This window comes from Suncus etruscus, chromosome 1, assembly GCF_024139225.1.
Source record: "Suncus etruscus isolate mSunEtr1 chromosome 1, mSunEtr1.pri.cur, whole genome shotgun sequence".
Classification (NCBI taxonomy): Eukaryota; Metazoa; Chordata; class Mammalia; order Eulipotyphla; family Soricidae; genus Suncus; species Suncus etruscus.
This window is the reverse complement of record NC_064848.1, coordinates 88631663-88652103: the sequence shown is the minus strand read 5'-3', so window position 1 is coordinate 88652103 and position 20441 is coordinate 88631663. Positions and strand designations below refer to the sequence as shown.

The 20441-nt window shown below is 34.9% G+C and overlaps 1 protein-coding gene across 1 annotated transcript in view; it reads right to left on the bottom strand.

Annotated features, from left to right (window-relative positions):
- Positions 1-10612: 10612 nt before the first annotated feature.
- Positions 10613-20441, bottom strand: part of ASB4 (ankyrin repeat and SOCS box containing 4) — a 102875-nt gene continuing 93046 nt past the window's right edge. Inside the window, exons 4-5 of the mRNA XM_049784688.1 lie at positions 13920-14033; positions 10613-12759 (exon numbers count right to left, since the gene is read on the bottom strand). Of these exons, the coding sequence (XP_049640645.1) occupies positions 12571-12759; positions 13920-14033 (303 nt within the window). The 3' untranslated portion in view covers positions 10613-12570. The remainder of the gene's footprint in view (positions 12760-13919; positions 14034-20441) is intronic.

Below are 20441 nucleotides of genomic sequence, written 5' to 3'. Positions count from 1 at the left end.
TTCAACAGGAAAGATTATTTTGATTTTCTGTCAAAGATGTAATAAGTGACATTTCAGGCACACTTGTTATTTAGAAGAACTCCAGCTTAAGCATTGTTTAAAATTAATTAAATTTTAAAAGTTTACCTATACATATAGAATATGCTTACGAGTGCTTAAGTGTGACATTCAATCCTGATCCAGACAGAAAAAAATACCCTAATGACTCTTGGAAACTCAAATATAAATTCACTTAATTTATTCAGATGTATACATTGTAGTTTTTTTCTTACATTTGTTAGCTAGGGGTGTGTGTGTGCGTGCATGTGTGTGTGTGTGTGTGTGTGTGTGTGTGTGTAAAACATTTTCTTCCATGGTAGCATTTACAAATCAAATAAAGGGCAACCGTCTCTTAGAAAGTAAACAACAAGGCAAAATTTTAACACCATAATGTCTAACTCCCACATTTCATTCTATGTGGTCAAGTCTTATGCTAGATTATTCCTTCTTACAAAGGGATCACCTTTGTACGTTTATTGAGTTGTCTGACTTTTGTATCATTTGGGACATAAGATTAGAGATTTTCCTAACATCACTGGAAAAGTCAAAAGTGTTTCTAAGACTTTTGCAGATGTTTCTCCTTGTTGCTCCTTTTTACTTCTGGCTTGAGTTTGATCTTTCATTTGGGTACTATTGCTAGAAAAAAAAACTTGCAAAAAATTTCCATAATTATGAAAATAAAGGAATAATTAGATAGGAAGAAAGAAGCACAAGATTTCCAAATTCTTGAATATCTTAAATGTCACCTTTCTGTACCCAAGGTAAAATTTTTCAGCATATACAGGCTCTGAGACCTACAGAATCTTGACATTATTTACTCTGAGATCCTGATAAAGCAGTGACAAACAATATACTCTAGAAAGATAAGAGACAAAAGCAGTAAAGGAAGAGAAGATAGGAAAGGGGAGCAAATCAAGAAGGAAAGAAATAAAAATTAAAGAGATTGAATTAATAGAAAATTGTTTATTTCAGTGTACAAAGAAAAACTAACTGCAATTTTTGCTTTTCCTAAATTATATAGCACTGGGCTAAAAATCAATGCTTCTAAATCTGTTGATTCTTCAATTTTTTTGTTTATTTTTTGGCCACACCCAGTGATGCTCAGGGGTTACTCCTGGCTATGCAATTTGCACTTAGAAATAGTTCCTGGGGACAGATAGGTGGCTTCTGGTTCCTTGATCGTGGAGGCCAGCTCTTCCCAGGTATGGGGTTAGGGGACACCCCATGCCAGATGCCTACTCCCTAGCTGGGGGGGGGTACTTGAGGCTTGTCAGGCCCCCAGATGTTCCCCTATTTCTCCCCTGGACTCCAGGCCTCCCCTAAGTGCCAGTTTGGGGGGCCAGAAGTGGGTTCCAGGTGGAGTCTATTGGGACCCTCAAGCTTCCCGCCCCTCCCTACTCTAGGGGGGAGTAGTAGGGGGAGGAGGCTGGGCAGATAGGTAGCTTCCGGTTCCTTGATCCTGGAGACCAACTCTTCCCAGGTATGGGATTAAGGGACACCCCATGCCAGAGACCTACTCAGAGCTTAGGGGTGCTGGGAGGCTTGGCAGGCCCCCAGCCATTCCCCTATTTCTCCCCGGAACTCCAGGCCTTCCCTAGTTGCCGGCCCAGGTGGACTCTATAGTGGTTCTCAGGCTTTCCCCCTTTCTCTCCCTACACTAAGGAGGTGACACATGGGGAGGAGGGCTGGCCGATGCAGCACTGGTGTATGTGGGGACATTCACTGGTAATTTTTTTTCTCATTGGTCTCCATTTTAAAAACTGCGTGGGGGCATACCATATATATTCTAAATAAAAATGAGAGGATGGACTCTCAGGCTGGGAAGAGACCAGTACTCTTTTCCTACTTGTTTACTCTCAGCGACCTCTCGGCCTCTTCTTTCATAGTGTAACTGTGGTTGCTACCATACTAGGTTTCTGATTAGTTCCCACTCAAATGCATTTTTCCTATATGGAACTGCGGGGAGTCATTTTGCAGACTCCAAAAGGCTAAATCACAGACCAAAGTGGTGTCCAGGATTCAGCACCTCCTCCTGACTGTTTCTAATGACATAAAAGGGACATACATATCTCCTTTGAATATTGTAGATATATTCCCTCAACCACTATAACTATTATTGAATATCCCTTTAAACGGTGACACTTGTGTCCACTGTTTTAAGTTAGATAGTTTATTTTTCCCACTTTTTATCTTTTCTCTTTGTGAACTGTTCAATACGGAATTTTGGTGAAACAGTCCCTCAGTTTAATGCTTATGTTTGAACCAAGTCATGGGGATTGTTGGACTTGTTCTTGTGGCCCCCTTATGTGCTGATAATGCCACATGCCATTATTCCTTGCTTGCATAGGCACATTAAAATGGAAAATACTATACATACAAATAAGTTCTTATCTAATAGAGATAGGAACACACAAATCTTGTAGTGCAATGGGACCTTACACACTGAACATTGACATGATGACCTGGCACAGGCCTCAGAAGTATGGGCACTCTCTATTCACCCCTAAACCAGGGAAGCCATCTATGAAACATCCAAAGTTGTCTATGACATCACCTGGAAGCAATCCTCTACCAGGGAAGGCCCTATTGCTGCTCTGACATCGATCTACTCAAAAGAGTCTTCCCTTAACACTGAGAAGACTTAACCAACAACAACGACCTGCTTACTGGACAGGGCTTTCTGCATTGCCCTTTAATTGTGAGTTAAAAGTAGAGAACACTCCACACCATACTGACTTCAATGTAGGATATACAGATTTCAGGATCTTCAATACAGAAACATGATACCAATAACAGAGACTGTGTGAAAAATAAAACTGTATTGGCACTACAGACAATAACCTGGATTGGAAAAACTAGTTTGCCTGGAGCCTAGAGTTGGTCTTATATTGGGAAACTTCAGGGGTATGGTCTCCTTGAATTTAGGCCAAGGCTTTTCCTTTTCATGTCCCCATACTTTGATGGGCCTATGCAAACGATAATTGCCACTCTAACACCATTTTTACTGTGCTCCTTTGACTCTAAACCTTAAAAAAAAAACCACTTAAACTTTTGAGGTTAACTTAAACTAATATGCATGTGCATGGAAATGTAAAAACTACTATGTCTTCAAATTTAAGGAGTTATATAAATTGTATGGCTTTAGTTTGCTTTGTGTACCTCTAAGAAATATAATGTACTACAATCTGGGGTCTTGAGGGACAAAGTAATTCTACATGGGTTCTGTTTTATTTTTCTTTGATTGTAAGCTCAAAATTAAGGTGTCAGCAGGGGGATTTCTTTTGAGAACTCTGTTTTTGAGTGACTGTCCTTCCACTGTAACTTCACCTTGTCCTCTTTCTTTGCAACATTGTTTACATAATTAAAAAAAAGAAATAGTTCCTGGCTCGGGGGACCATATGGGACACTGGGGATCAAACCCAGGTCTGTCCTGGATCAGTAGTGTGCAAGGCAAATGCCCTACAACTGTGCTATCACCCAGGCTTCATTGATTCTTCAATCTTTTTATAGTTTGGAGCAAAGCAGATTTGTTTGAAATTGTAACCAGAAGTTTTATAACATTGTTAAAAGAATATTTTTGGTCTTTTCTGAGTTTTAGCTTTTAGTGTTCTCAGGGGCTGACTTTAGAGTTGAAAGGTACCAACTATTGTTCATAACAGGGAAGACAAGGTCTTCTGCCTCCTTCAGGCTAAATTTCTAAGAGTAGAAACCATTCACATAGTTAAAACAGAAATTAAAAGCAGTGACGTTTTGTAGTAAAAAAAAATAAAGATAAATAAATGTGGTCACTTTTCTGGCCTGTGTATATGAATGACTCAGAGGCTGAAGATTACCATATATTCTATTTACTCAATGCCATCAGGACCAACTGATACAAGATAGCAGTAAATGGGCTTAGTCTGAATATTTATTGATAAATGAATACAATAAATAAATGCAATAAATACAAGTCATAATTTTAAATATTTTATATGTGTTATTTAATTAAGTTTCCCTAAAAGCCTACAAAAATCAGGTAGGTAAATCAAATAAATTTATATTCAAGTTAATAAACTGACTTAAGTGTCTTGATTAAATTAAGAGATATTAATATAACAGTGATGGAAGGTTAAATATAATCAGGATTAAAAATCAGACCTTCTGTATTCCACAGTTCACATTCCTGGATTTTCCAGACAGTATTTATAATACATGGGAGCAAACACTTTGCAGGGTTTTGGGGGGTTTTATCTTTAAGGTAGATCTAAGCAAAGGTTACTTAGAAATAATTTGCTGCTGCTTAAATTTTCCCTGATAGATTATCCTAAGTGGCCTTTCATTATCCCTCTGACTTCAAGATTGGGGGAACTCTGGTGCCCTGAAGACTAATTATGTCAGTGCTTCTGTAAACAATTTATCATTTGACCACTGCTGTGGCAAGAATAAGTAGTTTTAGAACTCTAAATGTTGCCTTTATTCTTCATTTTCTTATACCCTGGAAAGGAAATATCCTCTTTTAAAAGAAATGCCTTTCATTTTGCTGTTCAAAAAGGGCAAGGTTATAATTCCTTTTCTATTTTTTTTTTGCTTTAGTTAAACATTCCATATGGCAGGGGTCCTCAAACTTTTTAAACAGGGGGCCAGAATTCACTGTCCTTCAGACTGTTGGAGGGCCAGATTATAGTAAAAACAAAAATTATGAACAAATTTTTATGCACACTGCATATATCTTATTTAGAAGTGAAGAGACAAAATGGAATAAATACAATATGTGGCCCTCGGGCTGTAGTTTGAGGACCCCTAAAATTAGAGACTAACTCTAGAAGAAAGGGATTAGTTGTTTAGGAAACTTTCAAATTTAAATCTTTACTTTTGGATTTATTTTGATGTAGAACAGTTGAGGGTGATGATAAAGCCACTATTTATATTAAACATCATGAAAATTCTCTGAATGTTATAGCCTGTAAAGGTCACATAGTTTGACTATATAATTATTGCCACAAATTAAAAGATGGGAAAATAATTATGATGATGATTATAATAATATACTACTGGTATATTACGCAGAATAGTCTCACTCATCTATGGGTTTTAAGAAAAATAAAAGACATGATGTAGGGAGGTGGGAGATTTGGGGCATTGGTGATGGAAATGTTGCATGGGTGAAGGGAGGTGTTATTTATATGACTGAAACCCAACTACAATCATGTTTGTAATCAAATGTATAAATAAAGATATTAATATATATACTACTGGTTTTCTGGTTTCCAGGAGTACTTCCCCTTTTGGGGGGGGGGGCACATCAGGGTTACTCCTGGGTTGGTCAGTACTAGGTAGGCTGAATGCAAAGCAAACTTAACACTGTGCTATCAATCTATCAATATGCTATCAATGGCCCCAGTACTTCCCCTTTATTCAAGACATTTTATAATTTGGTACCACCCAGCCTTGATAATCTCATATTCTGCTTTTACCAACAAATGTCCACTTACTTCGATCAAGTTTTTTTTAATTGGTAAGAAGGAATCATATATGTATATTTCTGACCCTCACCCTTCACTGAAGCTATGCACTCAACTTTAAATGCCACCTTTTCCATTCTTATTACCAAAACCAACTCATCACCTATATTCTGACAACTGGTCTACTGGCCAACAACTCTTCATCATCTGGACCACTAGCACAGCTCTTGCCAAGGTGAGACATTTTAGTTTTTCTGTGTGCATCAGTCACAGTTTAGATATTTAGAGGAAATGGATGATGTACTCAATGGATATGATTGCAGACAAATGCATCAGAGAAATGCAAGTATTTATATCCAGGAAGGCTGAAACCTTCAAAGGGAGAAAAAAAGATACAGTAAGACAAAGCTTTGATTATCCATAGGAATGAAGATAAAGGTGGATGAATCAATGACTAAACTTATAGGGGAACAATTGCATAAAAGAAGGGCTTCAACAGGAGCATTGGCCTTAGAAAAAGAATTTACGTATCACCAAAAGGAGCCAGAGCAGGTAACCATGAAGTAGTCTAATCTTCAGTTTCTACCTTCCTTCAGTCTCTCGATGGTCTTCCCATTGTTTGAACCCATAAGGAATAACAGTAATTCAGCTGATGTAGTCCAGAGAAGTCATTCTATCTGAACCCAACACCTGGAAAGATTTGTATTTAAAGAGTTACTGTAGTTTCAATGTCCTACCTCCCCTGTCCATTAGTTTTACTACCCAGTGGTTCTCACTGTTGGTCAGTCCAACAGTCTATTTTATAGACTAAAAATAGACAGTACTAAAAATAAACCAACTGTCTATTTTTGAACTAATGATCCTAGTTTATTTTTATTTATATATTTTTTTATTTAAGCACCATGGTTACAAACATGTTTGTAACTGGGTTTCAGCCATAAAATACACACCTCCCTTTACCAGTGCAATTTTCCCTCCATCATTATCCCCTATTTTCCCCCTCCTCCAATCTGTACCTGTCTTTGAGATAGGCATTGTATTTCTCTCTTTATCATTGTCATGAGAATTGTTAGAGCCAACACTGAACTTTAAGATCCCCTTAAATCTTGAAATAAACTGTGTTATTGTTTTATCTTTTATTTTGAATTTAATAAGTACATGGGTTTCTAAACTTTGAGAAGGTGCCTAGTACTTATCTTCTCCTCCTCAATGATAAATAACTTCTGATTATAGTTTTTCTCAATTATTCCCTTCCTAATAATTATTAATATTCAGTGTCATTCATTTAGAAAATATAAAGGTCAATAGTACATTATTTCCTTGGCTGTATCTGCACATAGTTATAAAAATGTCATCCAATGTGAGTGTTTTAGAAATCTAACTTTTTTTGTAGAAATCTAACTTCTAAGAAAGAAATTTAAGCATATACATTCCAGGGACTGAAGGAAGGAAAGCAGTGGGAGAAAAGGAAGAAGTAGAGAAGGAAGAAAGAAAACTAGGGAGAGGAGGGAAAATAGGAGGGAGGAAGGAAAAGAGGAAGAAAAGGAGGAAGGAAAGGAGGGAGGTAGAAAGAAGGAAGAAAGAAAAAATAGTAAATAGCAACTCTTTTGTGCTTTTATATATTATCTTTATTGATTCTCATTGGTGACAATCAACAAAAGATGGTGATAGTTTCTCTTTGAATATATAGTTTTGGCAAGTATTTCCAATCAATAATTATTATAAACATAAATTCAACTCATTTATAAACTATAATTTCTAATATTGGCAGTTCTGGGTTTAAAACTCAGACATACAAGTAAGAAGTCCATCACTAAGAAATATTCTTAAGCCTATGAAATACCTATTTCATAGAAAGAATTTTTATATCCATATAAAAATAAAAACAGGCTACTAAAAGTGCATCTTGCAGTGACAGTATTAAAACGTTTTCTTTTACATTTTACATGGAATGACTTAAATATAAGAACTGAATAAATCAGGGCTGGCAAGGTGGCGCTAGAGGTAAGGTATCTGCCTTGCAAGTGCTAGCCAAAGTAAGATCACTACCGCAGTTCGATCCCCCGGCAGCCCATATGGTCACCCCAAGCCAGGGGCAATTTCTGAGTGCTTAGTCAAGAGTAACCCCTGAGCATCAAACGGGTGTGGCCCAAAAACCAAAAATAAATAAATAAATAACTGAATAAATCAAAGAATAATTAAATAAAATTCTCCAGTGCTCCAGAATATTCATTTATTTGTTTTTTAAAATAACCTCACCTCTAGGAACTTCAATGCTAATCAAAATTTTATCTACTGAATGTTCATTTGCTCTGACTTTTTGCCTCATTGAAGATGGAAAAAGATGCTCCATTCTCTCTGTCTATAGAAAGTTTCAAGTAACTTCAAAGTCCTTATGAAATAGTAAAAGAAATCATTACATCTTTAGCAAATCCATTTAAATTCTGTAAGTTTATAAATTAATTAATTTTTTTTGCTAAAATTAATGCTATTTCATCTCTATTCACTATCTCAGAAAAAGTCATAACTCTGACCTGTCTAGTTCTTTCTCTGATTTCGGAGGTCAGTAAAGTACCTGACACATTATAGAGCTCTGCAAGTTATTTCCCAATTAAAATATTATATACATTTATGTGTCTAAATATTAACAATTTAAGTCTTTCATGAACTTCAGAACATGTTACTCCAATATGTAAAAACTGAAAGTATGACAATATTTTTTAAAATTTTACTTAAGCATGTCGTTACAAAATATTGTTCATAGAATGTACACCACCCTTCACCTTCCTGCCATTGATGTCTCCCATTTCCTCCCAACCACCCACCCCTGTCTATCTATTTATTTCTCTATATTTATATCTATCTATCTATCTATCTATCTATCTATCTATCTATCTATCTATCTATCTATCTATCTATCTATCTATCATCTATCTTACCTTTCTTACACTTTCCTTTTGCACTATTATTAATGGAGTATGCTTTGCATGTCACTTTCTCCCTGTCCAGCACTGAGTTTTTGTTCAGACTTATCAGTTCCAACCATCATTGTCATAGTAGACCCCTCTCCACTCTACTTGCACTCACTGCTCTTTGTTACAGCAGCTTCCTATCCTGGGATGGACCTCCTGACAATTATCTCAATTGTCTATGGATTATTATTTCCATACTATCTCGTTTTTTTTTTATATCTCATTTATGAGTGAGATTACTCTATGCCGATCCAGTTTCCTCTGACTCATTTCACTCAGCATAATAATCTCTATGTCCAGCCATGTATAAGCAAATATCATGACTTTTTTCTAAAGGCTGCATAGTATTTTATTTTGTGATATGTTACAGTTTCTTTAGCCATCATCTATTGTCAGGCACCTGTATTGTTTCCAGATTCTGGCTATTGTAAATAGTGCTGTGATGAACATATGAGTGCAAAGGGCATTTTTGTATTGTTTTTGTGTTCCTGGGATATAACCCTAGGATTGGTATTGTTAGATCATATGGAAGTTCTATTTATAGCTTTTTGAAGAATGAATGTTCATATTGTTTTCCAAAAATGGCTGGCCCAGTCTGTATTCCCACCAGCAGTGAGTGAGAGTTTCTTTCTCCCTGCATCCACACCAGTACTTATTGTTCTTATTTTTTGTGATATGTGCCCGTCTCTGTGGTATAAAATAGTATGTCATATTGTTTTGATTTGCATCTCCTTAAGCACAATATTTTTTTAATTTTTATTGTGACTAAAGTTCAGTACACAAAATTATTTATGGTACATAGTGACAATGAATGAAGGGCATTCCCACCACCAATGTTGTCCTCCCTCCACTCCTGTTCCCAGCATGTCTCCCATATCTCTCTCCTTTAACCCCCCCCCAGAATACTAGTGTAACTGGTCTCCACTTTACACCTAAGCACAATATTTTAACTGAATTTAAAATGTTTCTGTTCCTAGATCTTAAAACAATTATAAACAATCCCTAACTTACACTTTTTGAATTTTAATACTGTTAGAAGGTGATGCACATTAAGTAGAAACCACAACAATAAATTCTTTTCATGCTAAGGAGTGAAATAAAACACAACTCTCAGGCATCATTTTTATTTAATATTTTTAATTCATAATATATATTTAGGCACTAACCACATTGTACAGTTAGGGACATCTGCATATGAAAGTCTTCTAAAATATGTTCCAATATTATTCCCATTTTACAAATGAAGAAACTGAGCAGGGGAACACTAATATTTCCCCAATTAGTAAAATAAAATTGTAGGACAGTATATGAATCAAGGTAAATTGGTAGCAGATTGAATATTCAACATTAACTATAAAACAATGGCTTGTACTCCTAGAGAAAATTATGATGAATCTTTTACAGAAATTATTGTTTGTTTTTTAATGAAAAATGTGAATATCTTTATTCTTTTTCAAAGTTTTTGAAAGTATGATAGTTTAAAATTTTGTTAATGAGTTCACAGTGAGAAGAGTTGCAAATATTTAAGGTTCAATTGTTTCTTGTCTTAACACTGATAATCCACTGAAAATGGTTTATTACTTTTTTATTCCTACACTCACCTTTTGACTGTTGTTATTTTTATAAGAAAACACTGGGTTCAGGATGGAAGAACAAAGTTGATATGTAACACTAGGTGATTAAGAAATAGAGCAGAAATATATGATCCCAAGAAGGGGTGAAAACAAGTTAGGTCTCCAAGATGGAGACCTTGGAGAAGAGAGGACCTGTTTTTAAACCATTTGATATCTATTCACAGAAACTAAAAAAGGCATAATGAGGAGATAATTAACTCGGTTGCTACTACCCAGTGTTGTATGAATGGTGAGAATGAAGAGAAATGAGAAACCCAGGAGATTCAGTTTGTGATAGACAGGAGAATGTTAGTCATATAATTCTATTATTGTTAAAATATCCTTACCTCTATGTGAGAGTATTTGATATGTATTTACCTTTTATGTTCTTTTGAAAAATGTTATCAGCAAATATATTTTCTCATTCTTCTTTTTCTTCTAAATGTTGCATAAATCAAGGAAGGATAATTATTTGTGTTGCTAAAAGTCAGGTGTACATGGCTTGGATACAAGTAAACAACTCAAAAAGATGAATGAAAACAAGATCTTTTTTATTTTTTATTTATCTTTATTTATATCCAATAAATCTAAGTTCAAAGATGAAGCAATATTTCTAATTCATATGAATCAAAAATTCACAATTACTCATGTATTGTATATTAGATTAGCGCAAAATTTTAAACACAAGCAAAAAGATTTTAAAACTATTTTCCCATTAACACCCTTCCCTTTGTCTACAAGGGTTTTAGTGGCAGAAAGCAAGCATGCAACCCTAGTCAAGAAATCTAGAAGGCGAAAGAATATGTCTTATAGAAATAGTTCATACGAATTTAACATGCTATTTAATAACATAGATCTTATTTTTTAATATAATTCATTTGATCCAAGATACTTGAATAAAACTCACTTAAAGAAACATCACTTTAACAACATGGCCTGTAGAGTATTCAAATCCTAGCAGAAGTGGTAGGCCAAAGGACTAATTGATGTCATCTTTACTGAAAATAAAATTCATGCATATAATGTTAGTAAAAGACAGAACCACACAAAGTGAACCTGCTCAGTCACAAAGATTATAATAGGTTATATTGTGCTTTGTTGCTTTTGCTTTAAACTCTACAATGAAGCAATGAATGTACTAAAATGAGCATGAGTAAAAAGTGAATAGGCTTCAGAACTCATGAAGACCAGATGTTAATAATCTGCACTTATCTTCATGCAAACTACTCACTAAATTGTCTAATTAGAACACTGTCTTCTAACTTTCTCAAACTTTTACCATTCTCAAGAAGTCTGTTTGTTTTCTTAGCTAGCAACATGCTCCTTAACATCTAGCTAAATTTTCTGACATGATAGCGTGCTATGCTAAAACAAAGAGAGCACACAATCAATTTAAATCTTTCTCCTCAAAGTTTCATTGCATGCACTCATTTTCCAAAACTTCCTTCTTACATAAGAGAATTTGCTTGTGTAATAGTTTTCTCGTGGAATCTAGGGAGGCACTAAACAGGAAACTGAGTAAAATTAAACACTATCTATGGTTCAGGAAATCCCAGTCCCAAAATGAACATATTAACATTAAGAACAGCAAGCAATTGCTCTAATTCATGTCATTCCCTCACTCTTCAAAGCTTCCAAGCAAAAGTCACAACTAACATCACAAATACAACTTGAAAAGCATGCATAAAATGACTCTACACCTGTACTCTTGCCCCTGTTACATGATCAGCAGTACTCTGATAAAATGTCAAGATCCTCTGCTACATAGTGAGATTCTGGAGGGCACAAGTCATATCAGCTCAAGGTAGCATCTCCAGTCTCAGGCGCAATAAAAGGCATAATAAAATGTTTAGTCTTTTTTTTTTACACTATTAGTGGATTGGTCTTTGTTCTAATTTCTAGTTAGACCAAAACTCCTGATTTGATCTGCTTTGATTAAGCTCTTGTGCCTTATTCACACACACACACACACACACACACACACACACACACACACACACACAAATAATAACTTGAAAGGCTTGAAAAGAAATAGAATTTGCCAAACTAGCAATGATCATTACTATTAAATGATAATTGATGGAAGACAATGAGATTAAGAGATAATCACGAAGTCTTCTATCTTGTCAACTGAAAGCTAATGTAAACTTATCACTGGTGGGAGAGAAAATGAGTTTGGTTGTAAGACAACCTAGGTCCCATTTTAAATAAAATCTTAAATGAAAATTTTATCAAAAACTATTGGCACCTAGTAAGAGCACTCTATAATTATTAGTGTTTTATCAATATATCTGGATCTATTCTTGCCTTTGAGAATGCCTTAACCTTAATTCTTCTTTATTTCCTCTCATTACAATACATAGGATTAATGACAGTGTTTGTAAAGGGTTTTTGAAATCCCTAAAGTGATATAATCCACCTAAGTACTATTTTAATTATGCAAACTGTGTCTACCAGGCAAGTCTATTTAAATATCTAAGACTGGGAACTTCTGTCTCATAAGGTTTAATAAAGGATTCCCTCCGGCTCTAAGAGCAAGTACTTTTTCAATGACGTTGGGAGGGAAAGCAAAGGAATTGCTTTATGACATCTGCTGTGCAATGCTCTTCGAATAGCACATCTCGATAAATGCATGAGAGTCCTTGGAGTGTTACTGCACACAGTGAAAAGGGAGTTGTAAAAATCCCCATGTTTCTGAAAAGGGAGGAAAGACAAGTTAAAGTTGATAAAGCCCCACAGTTTACATCAATGGCAATCAACAAACTGTACCACTTCCAAATTCAAACATCATGGTAACTTTTCAGGGTCTCTGATAGACAAAATTAAACATAAAAGTGAAGCAAAGAATTGAGGTAAAATATAAAGAGACATAAAAAAAGAAAGGGTTATAATATTCTATGCTTTATTCACAAGGGAAATAGATGACTTACACTTATGTGAAGACCAGTGTAAATCAAAGTAGCAATCTTAAAGTAGCTTAAATGTTATTATATAGCTTTTGGTTTTGTTTGTTTTTTAGCCACACCCAGTGGTGGTCAAGAGTTTGTTCCAGGTTCTGTGCTCAGAAATTACTCCTGGAAGGCTCTAGGAACCATATGGGATGCTGTTATCAAACCCAGGTCAGCTGCATGCAAGGAAAATGCCCAACACACTGTGCAATGGCTCCAGCCCCTTTATATAGTTTTCTTCTTTTTTGGACTGGAGTGACATACATTCAATAGTTATGAAGTTAGGGTAAGTCAAGTTTCTTCTTAAGTAATATAGTTAATAAGTAATACAATAATATTAAATGTACTAAGAAACTCCGAGTGAGTTTTGTAATTTTTGCCTAACATCTTTCCACTTGTTGGATAGAGAACGTGACTGCTGAAACCAAGAAAGTAAGGCATGATGGGAGAGATCATTTAAAAAGGTACAAAGTTCAGACATCTAGTACTGGCATCTAAAAACACAGTTTTCAATTTTTTTCCTGGCCTACTTTTTAAAATATGTAAGAGCAAATAAAATTATTTACATAAAACATTTAATATAGCAACTGGTTAAAATATTAAAATATTATTAAAAATAATAATAGGCTATTACTGTTATTATTATTAAATTCACTTCAATTGAAGGAAAGAGTGAATTTGCTGATTTTATATGCTCACTGTAGTCAATGGTTCCATTTAAAAGCACTGGAGACTCAGTGGTTCACTTTACTGCTATATAAGCAACTATACCCTTTTGTACTTCCAAAATTGTGTAGTAGGAGTAAAAAGAGTCTCAAGATAATTTTTAAAATTTCAATTTTCTTCACTTCAACTGGAGTCTAAAAAATCTCTACTGAAATCATAATAAGTGAATTGATTCCTTACCTTCAGGACTTTATTTGGAATAGCAAGCTTCCACTTTGTGTTCCATCTGATATGTTCATAGGAATTGACCGCAATTTCAATTGTTTTGGGAGAAGAATGGCAAGTCTCTAGCACCTACAAAGGAAGCATAGAGTTTCACTCACTTTATCAAATAAAAGTTTCATTCTTTCTACTCCGAGTCATTTGACTCATTGTAGTTCTGGAAGGCTTTAGAGAAAAATTTCAGACATGTGAGATTCCAAAGACATTGTGAATATCCATGGCAAACGGGATAATTATACAACCAGATTAATTTCCAAGAGTATGTGATGAAGCATTTTAAAAAGAGAGGTAGACACTAGATAAATTACATATTCTGGCCATAACAACGGAATTTTTAAACAGTATGTTTCTAGTTGCCTGGAAAATGTTTCCAGTTCTACAAAAAAGTTTTGTTTGTTTTGGGATTCAATCTGGGAGTTCTCAGGTACTATTCCTGGTGCTAAGGGATAGCTCCCAGAGATGCTTGTAAAGCAAAGCAATATGGAAATTATCCTGGGCCCCTGCATGTGACATATGTTTAACTTATTGAGCCATCTCTCAGATCTTCTAAATAAAGTTTTATAATCCAAAAGTCAAATGTAGCAATCCAAGACTGAAGTAAATAGAAGACTATGGGTTTAAGATTAATAAAGAAAATTAGAGTAACATAAAAGTTGATCAATCCCAGTACAATTAAAAAATATATCCAAGTCAAACATATATTTGGTTTTTGGGTCACACCCAGCAGTGCTCAGGGGTTACTCCTGGCTCTATGCTCAGAAGTTGCTCCTGGCAAGCTTGAGGGACCATGTGGGATGCAGGGATTCGAACCACCAACTTTCTGCATGCAAGGAAAATGCCTTATCTCCATGCTATCTCTCTGGCCCCAAACCTGCTGATATTTTAACTTTCATTGACAAACTCTAGCATGCATGTTAGTTATTTATTTAGAACACCTTGTTTCATTGTTTATACTCCAAAACTGAAAAGTCAGAGTAGCTAAAGAAGCTAATTTGTTACTTTTTTTTTAACCAATACAGAGCCCTATGAATTCCTGTAGTAATCACAAGGATTCCAGCCTCCTGACTGGATGATAATGGTCTGTGAAAACTACAATGGAGCAAAATTGAACCTGTAATCATTATCATGCTATAAAAAACATTTCATTAAAAACTCCATATTCTAAACAAGTAGTTAAGATTGATTGTGGTTAGCTGTTGTATGTTCCTTAGAGTCCCTCCTAATGAATATGCATGAGTTTTATAAAAAAAATACCAAGTGTGTATAGACTGTTATATTACACTAACTCTACCATGATAAAAATCTGAGCCCCACTTCCTGTCTTTGAAGTTGGTTCTATAATCTAAATTGGTTAGGCTAAAGTGAATAAAATTTAATAGTTTTCTTGCCAATTAAACTGCTTTTCTCAGATTTTTTGAATGACATCAAAAGCCAGTGAATACTATTAAGTAAAATCCTTTCCTGAGTTCTGTGAGAAATTTATTAAATTATCAAACTTATGGAAGGTATTGAGAATTCCCGACATTGTAGTCAGCCAGACTTTAATAGATTTGTAGCTGACATCTAAAAGATTTTGAACCTTAATTAGTATCTTATGGTAAATCTAGGAAGTTACTAGCAGAATTAAATTGAAGAATACCAACAAGGTTTCAGAGAACTGGAAAATTTGTTGATGGAAGGAAAAAGATTCTCTATTTTCCCACCATATCCTGGTGAAACTGCATTCCCCCACATGCTCCTACAGATTGCATTTGGATAAATTAAGGGATAATAAAATGAAAACAAAGATCTTCACTGAAGAGTATTAATATGGACTTTCCTTTACAGGAAGATTTAGTAGATAATACTCCCTGCCACTTAGAGTTTGTGAAAGTGAACAGTGTAGACAAAGCTAATACCACTCTTAAGATAGATTTCTACAATTCTTATTCCTTCACAGTGCCTTCTGCATCCATACAATGCTTCCAGGGTTTTTTCTCTGGATGTACTCTAAAATTTAGTCCCCATGGTTCTCCAATTGCTCTACAGGAATTTGGATTTCTGCTTTACCACCAGTGAAAACACATTCTTCCCCAGTCATTTTTTTTTCCTTTGCCAACACAAGATCTATAGTGGTCCTCAAACTATGGCCCGCAGGCTACATGTTGTATTTATTCCCTTTCTGTTTCTTCACTTCAAAATAAGATATATGCAGTGTGCATAAAAATTTGTTCATAATTTTGTTTATTCTACAGTCCAGCCCTCTAATGGTCTGAAGGACAGTAAACTGGCCCCTGTTTAAAAAGTTTGAGACCTACTGAATAGCAACAGACATTTTACTTTAAATATTTTCAACATTAATTTCACATACTTTCCCCCACCTGCATGACTTTAAAGAAGATATAACAAGCTCTCTGTGAAATGCCCTTAACTATGCTCCTACTGAACACAAAGTATGTGCATGACTATCAAAATGGAGTTATGATTTTGCATTTAATATGCTTTTATCCACAAAAAGAAAAAAACAATTCTCCAGTCTGATTTTTGATTTCCTTACTTCCTCCAGAGATGTTTTAACTCTTCATTCTTTAATGGGAACAGTGAATATCTGTCAGGGCCTGTGCAAATTTGAGATAGGTTATCATCTTAGTACCTAGTGAAGTGCTGTATGTGTGTGTGTGTATGTGTGTGTGTATGTGTGTGTGTGTATGTGTGTGTGTGTGTGCTTGATGTGATGGTCATCTGAAAAGAGGGGCCATATCTGTGAGAAAGCAAGTTTTTTGAGGATATAAATTGGAGCCAGAGGACAGGACACGTAAATTATCAATCTGAAACTTATGGAATTGACAACTAAGCAACAGGAATGTATTATATATTCTCAACAAGGAAAGATTTATCATTTATTTATTTATGATGAAGCAAAATAATATTTTTAGACTTATCTAGAAGGGTATGAGGAAGACAGGAAGAAGTATGTATTCAAGAGAGGAGACAAACTTCTCCAAAGTGGAAATAGGCAAAAAAAAAATAGATACAAGTAAGCAAGAAATATGTTCAAGGGAGAACATTTAATCCATTTCATTAGGAAGATTTTATTTAACACTTTATTTAGTGCTTGCCTGTATTCCTAAGACTTTTATGACCTGGTTTTGTTGTTGTTATTGTTTTACCTTCAAGTTTATTACTAAAGGAGGAGGAAAGACATAGATATTTCAAAGTTAGTTTGAGTGTAATTTAAGTCATTAAATAACAAGTGACTAACCTAAAGATCATCGTAAGTCCCTTGAGCACCATAAGAAAAAACAAAAAGAGAAAACAAGGATATTACAAGGGCAGCAAACATTGCTATGCCAGCTTAAAGGACATATAACAGTCTCTTGGTTAGTTTCATTGTTGTCCATGACAATGAAGGGTAATTTGAGCTGGGAAAAATAATTAGCAAGACTTCATTTCTTATTTGATGTAAGGAATAAAAATTTAACTTTGAAGCCTGGTGTCAAGGACAGACATTCCATTCACATAAAAAGATACTAAGGACATACTAACTTGGAAAATGGTCATATAGAGAGCAGAAGGATATGTAAAATGTAATATTTTAATGTCAGTTCAAATATGCACAAATTGGGGCCAGAGTGGTGGTGCAAGCTGTAAGGCATCTGTCTTGCCAGCGCTAGCCTAGGACGGACCACAGTTCGATTCCCCGGTGTCCCATATGGTCCTCCAAGCCAGAACCAATGTCTGAGCACATAGTCAGGAGTAACCCCTGAGTGTCACGGGGCATGGCCCCCCAAATAAAACAACAAAACAATAAAATAAGCACAATGATGTTCCAGTAAGAAGTCAAGACATAAAGGCTTGTGCACCATCAAAATACATTCTGGGTAAATCTCTAAGATGCAATAATAATCTGAAGTGGGAAATGTAGAGGATTGTGGTCTAAAACTTGAGAAATTCTTATAAATAAAAGAGAAGAAAGGAAAATATATAACTATCATCTTTGAGGGTTTATTATCTGCTAGGGATTAGATTAAATCTTTGTGCACTTCACTGGGTTTTTTTTTAAATCCTACTTTTGAGAATGGTTCTACGAGTAACCTTATCTTATAGATTTTAACATCAAAGGCTAAGAAAATGTAAACTCAGATTTATTTGTTCAGTACCTTATGGAGTTAGGATTCCAAGACTTTGTGACATTAAAAGTCTATGGAAACCAGATCTATTATAGTGATACAAAACATAAAGAGCATTCAATGTAGAGTTTATCAGAGAACTAAGAAAGTGGGAGAAATGCAAACAAAACAAACACAATCAAAACTGACAAGCTGTAAAGTGGAGACCAGTTACACTAGTATTGGGGGGGGGGGTGGAAGGAGGGAGATATGGGAGACATGCTGGGAACAAGAGTGGAGGGAGGACAACATTGGTGGTGGGAATGCCCTTTATTCATTGTCACTATGTACCATAAATAATTCTGTGTAATGAACTTCAGTCACAATAAAAATAAAAAAAAAACTGACTAGAAGGTCAAGTCACATGTAGTTGACTAAAACAGGTAAAGATCAGTTTGTGAGATAGAGGGTATAGATAAGATTTATAAGTATGGCTAGAAAAACAGCCTCATATTTGAGACTCTTGAAAATTTGGTATTTTGGGTTTTAGAGGGCCAATAAATGACTTTATTGAATTTTTAATTATTTTAAAAATAAATGAAGATGATAGAGATAAGAAAATATACTTTAGTAATAACACTGATATCATTTTTTGAAAATTTTTTTATTTAAACATTTTAATTACATATATGATTGTGATTAGCTTTCAGTCATGTAAAGAATATCCCCCCTTCACCAATGCAACATTCCCACCACCAATGTCCCAAATCTCCCTCCATCCCACCCCATCCCCACCTGTACTCTAGACAGGCTTTCCAGTTCCCTCATTCATTCACATGATTATGGTAGTTCTCAGTGTAGTTATTTCTATAACTGTACTCACCACTCTTTGTGGTGAGCTTCATGAAGTGAGCTGGTGTTCCAGCCCTCCTCTCATTGTCTCTGAGGATTGTTGCAAAAATAACTTTTATTTTTCTTAAAATCCATAGATGAGTGAGACTATCTGTGTGTCTCCCTCTCCCTCTGACTTATTTAACTCAGCATGATAGATTCCATGTATATCCATGTATAGGAAAATTTCATGACTTCATCTCTCCTGACGGCTGCATAATATTCCACTGTGTATATGTACCATAGTTTCTTTAGCCATTCGTTTGTTGAAGGGCATCTTGATTGTTTTCAGGGCCTGGCTATTGTGAATAGTGCTGCAATAAATATAGGTGTGAGGAAGGGGTTTTTGTATTGACAACACTGATACCATATAATACATATAGTTGGCACTATTTAGAGCTTCCTAATTTTCTACTCTCAAATGGAATTTTCATGCTCAAACTATAAGCAGGCAGATCATGTCACTAAAAGCTTTCTCCAGAGAACAAGGAATTTAGTTAACTCCCAGCCTAGTTTGAGCAACCAAACTAAATTCTTTCTCTAATTTAATCAATTTAAGAAGATTAAGAGAGCTGAGTACAGAGTTGGTGGAGCTCTATATTAACAGAATTATTCTCTATTAGAGATGAGACAAAATAAATGGCAGTTCTCCTGTAGTACAATACATCAGAATGCAACCTTTCTGCCCCAGACCAATGGGAATCAGTACAATAAACAGAATGGGATAAAACATAGTCATTATAGTGAGGTCTATAAGAAGGAACACTATATTAAGACTTCATTGGAACACAGTATCAATTCAGGAGGCATGGCCTCCTCTGAGGACCTTGTTTGTTCTTCAGCAAGCAGACCAACCAGAGGGTTTCAGTTAGGAATTTGGGAGAAACAATCTAAGGTCAACAGTCTGCTGCAACATTTAACAGACGTTTCAGCAGAAAAGTAATGAATATCTATACATATAAGAATTTCATTAATGTAAAAAACATATAGTCTACAACTAGCAAGTAATAACTATACAATACTTTTCATTTCCCATTCTACAAAACTAGTTGGTTCTCACAAAATGTTTTCTTATCAATTTTGTATGGATATTGTGTTGTTTTCAATATAAACATTTATCTGTTATTAAAAGCACATGTAGTTTTATATTAATGTTGATTTATATTTTCATTACATTAAAGAATATTACACAAAAGAGAAGTAATTGTCACATCTTATAAATTCACTCATTCCTCAATGATACCACGATTTTATGTTGCAACTGGTTTTAAATATTGGGAACAAATGGCCTATTTATAACTACCAATGTGAAGTCACTAAACATAGGTTTGGGAAGAAATGTGTAGTAAGCATGGTGTTTACTACATGGTTGTCTACCAAAAATATTATAAATGCAAATGACAAGATGGATAAGTAACATAAAATTATTAGAAAGTATTATTTTTAAATATTTTACCTTGTTTATCCTACTTTTATTTATTGTAAGCATATGTGACTTAAT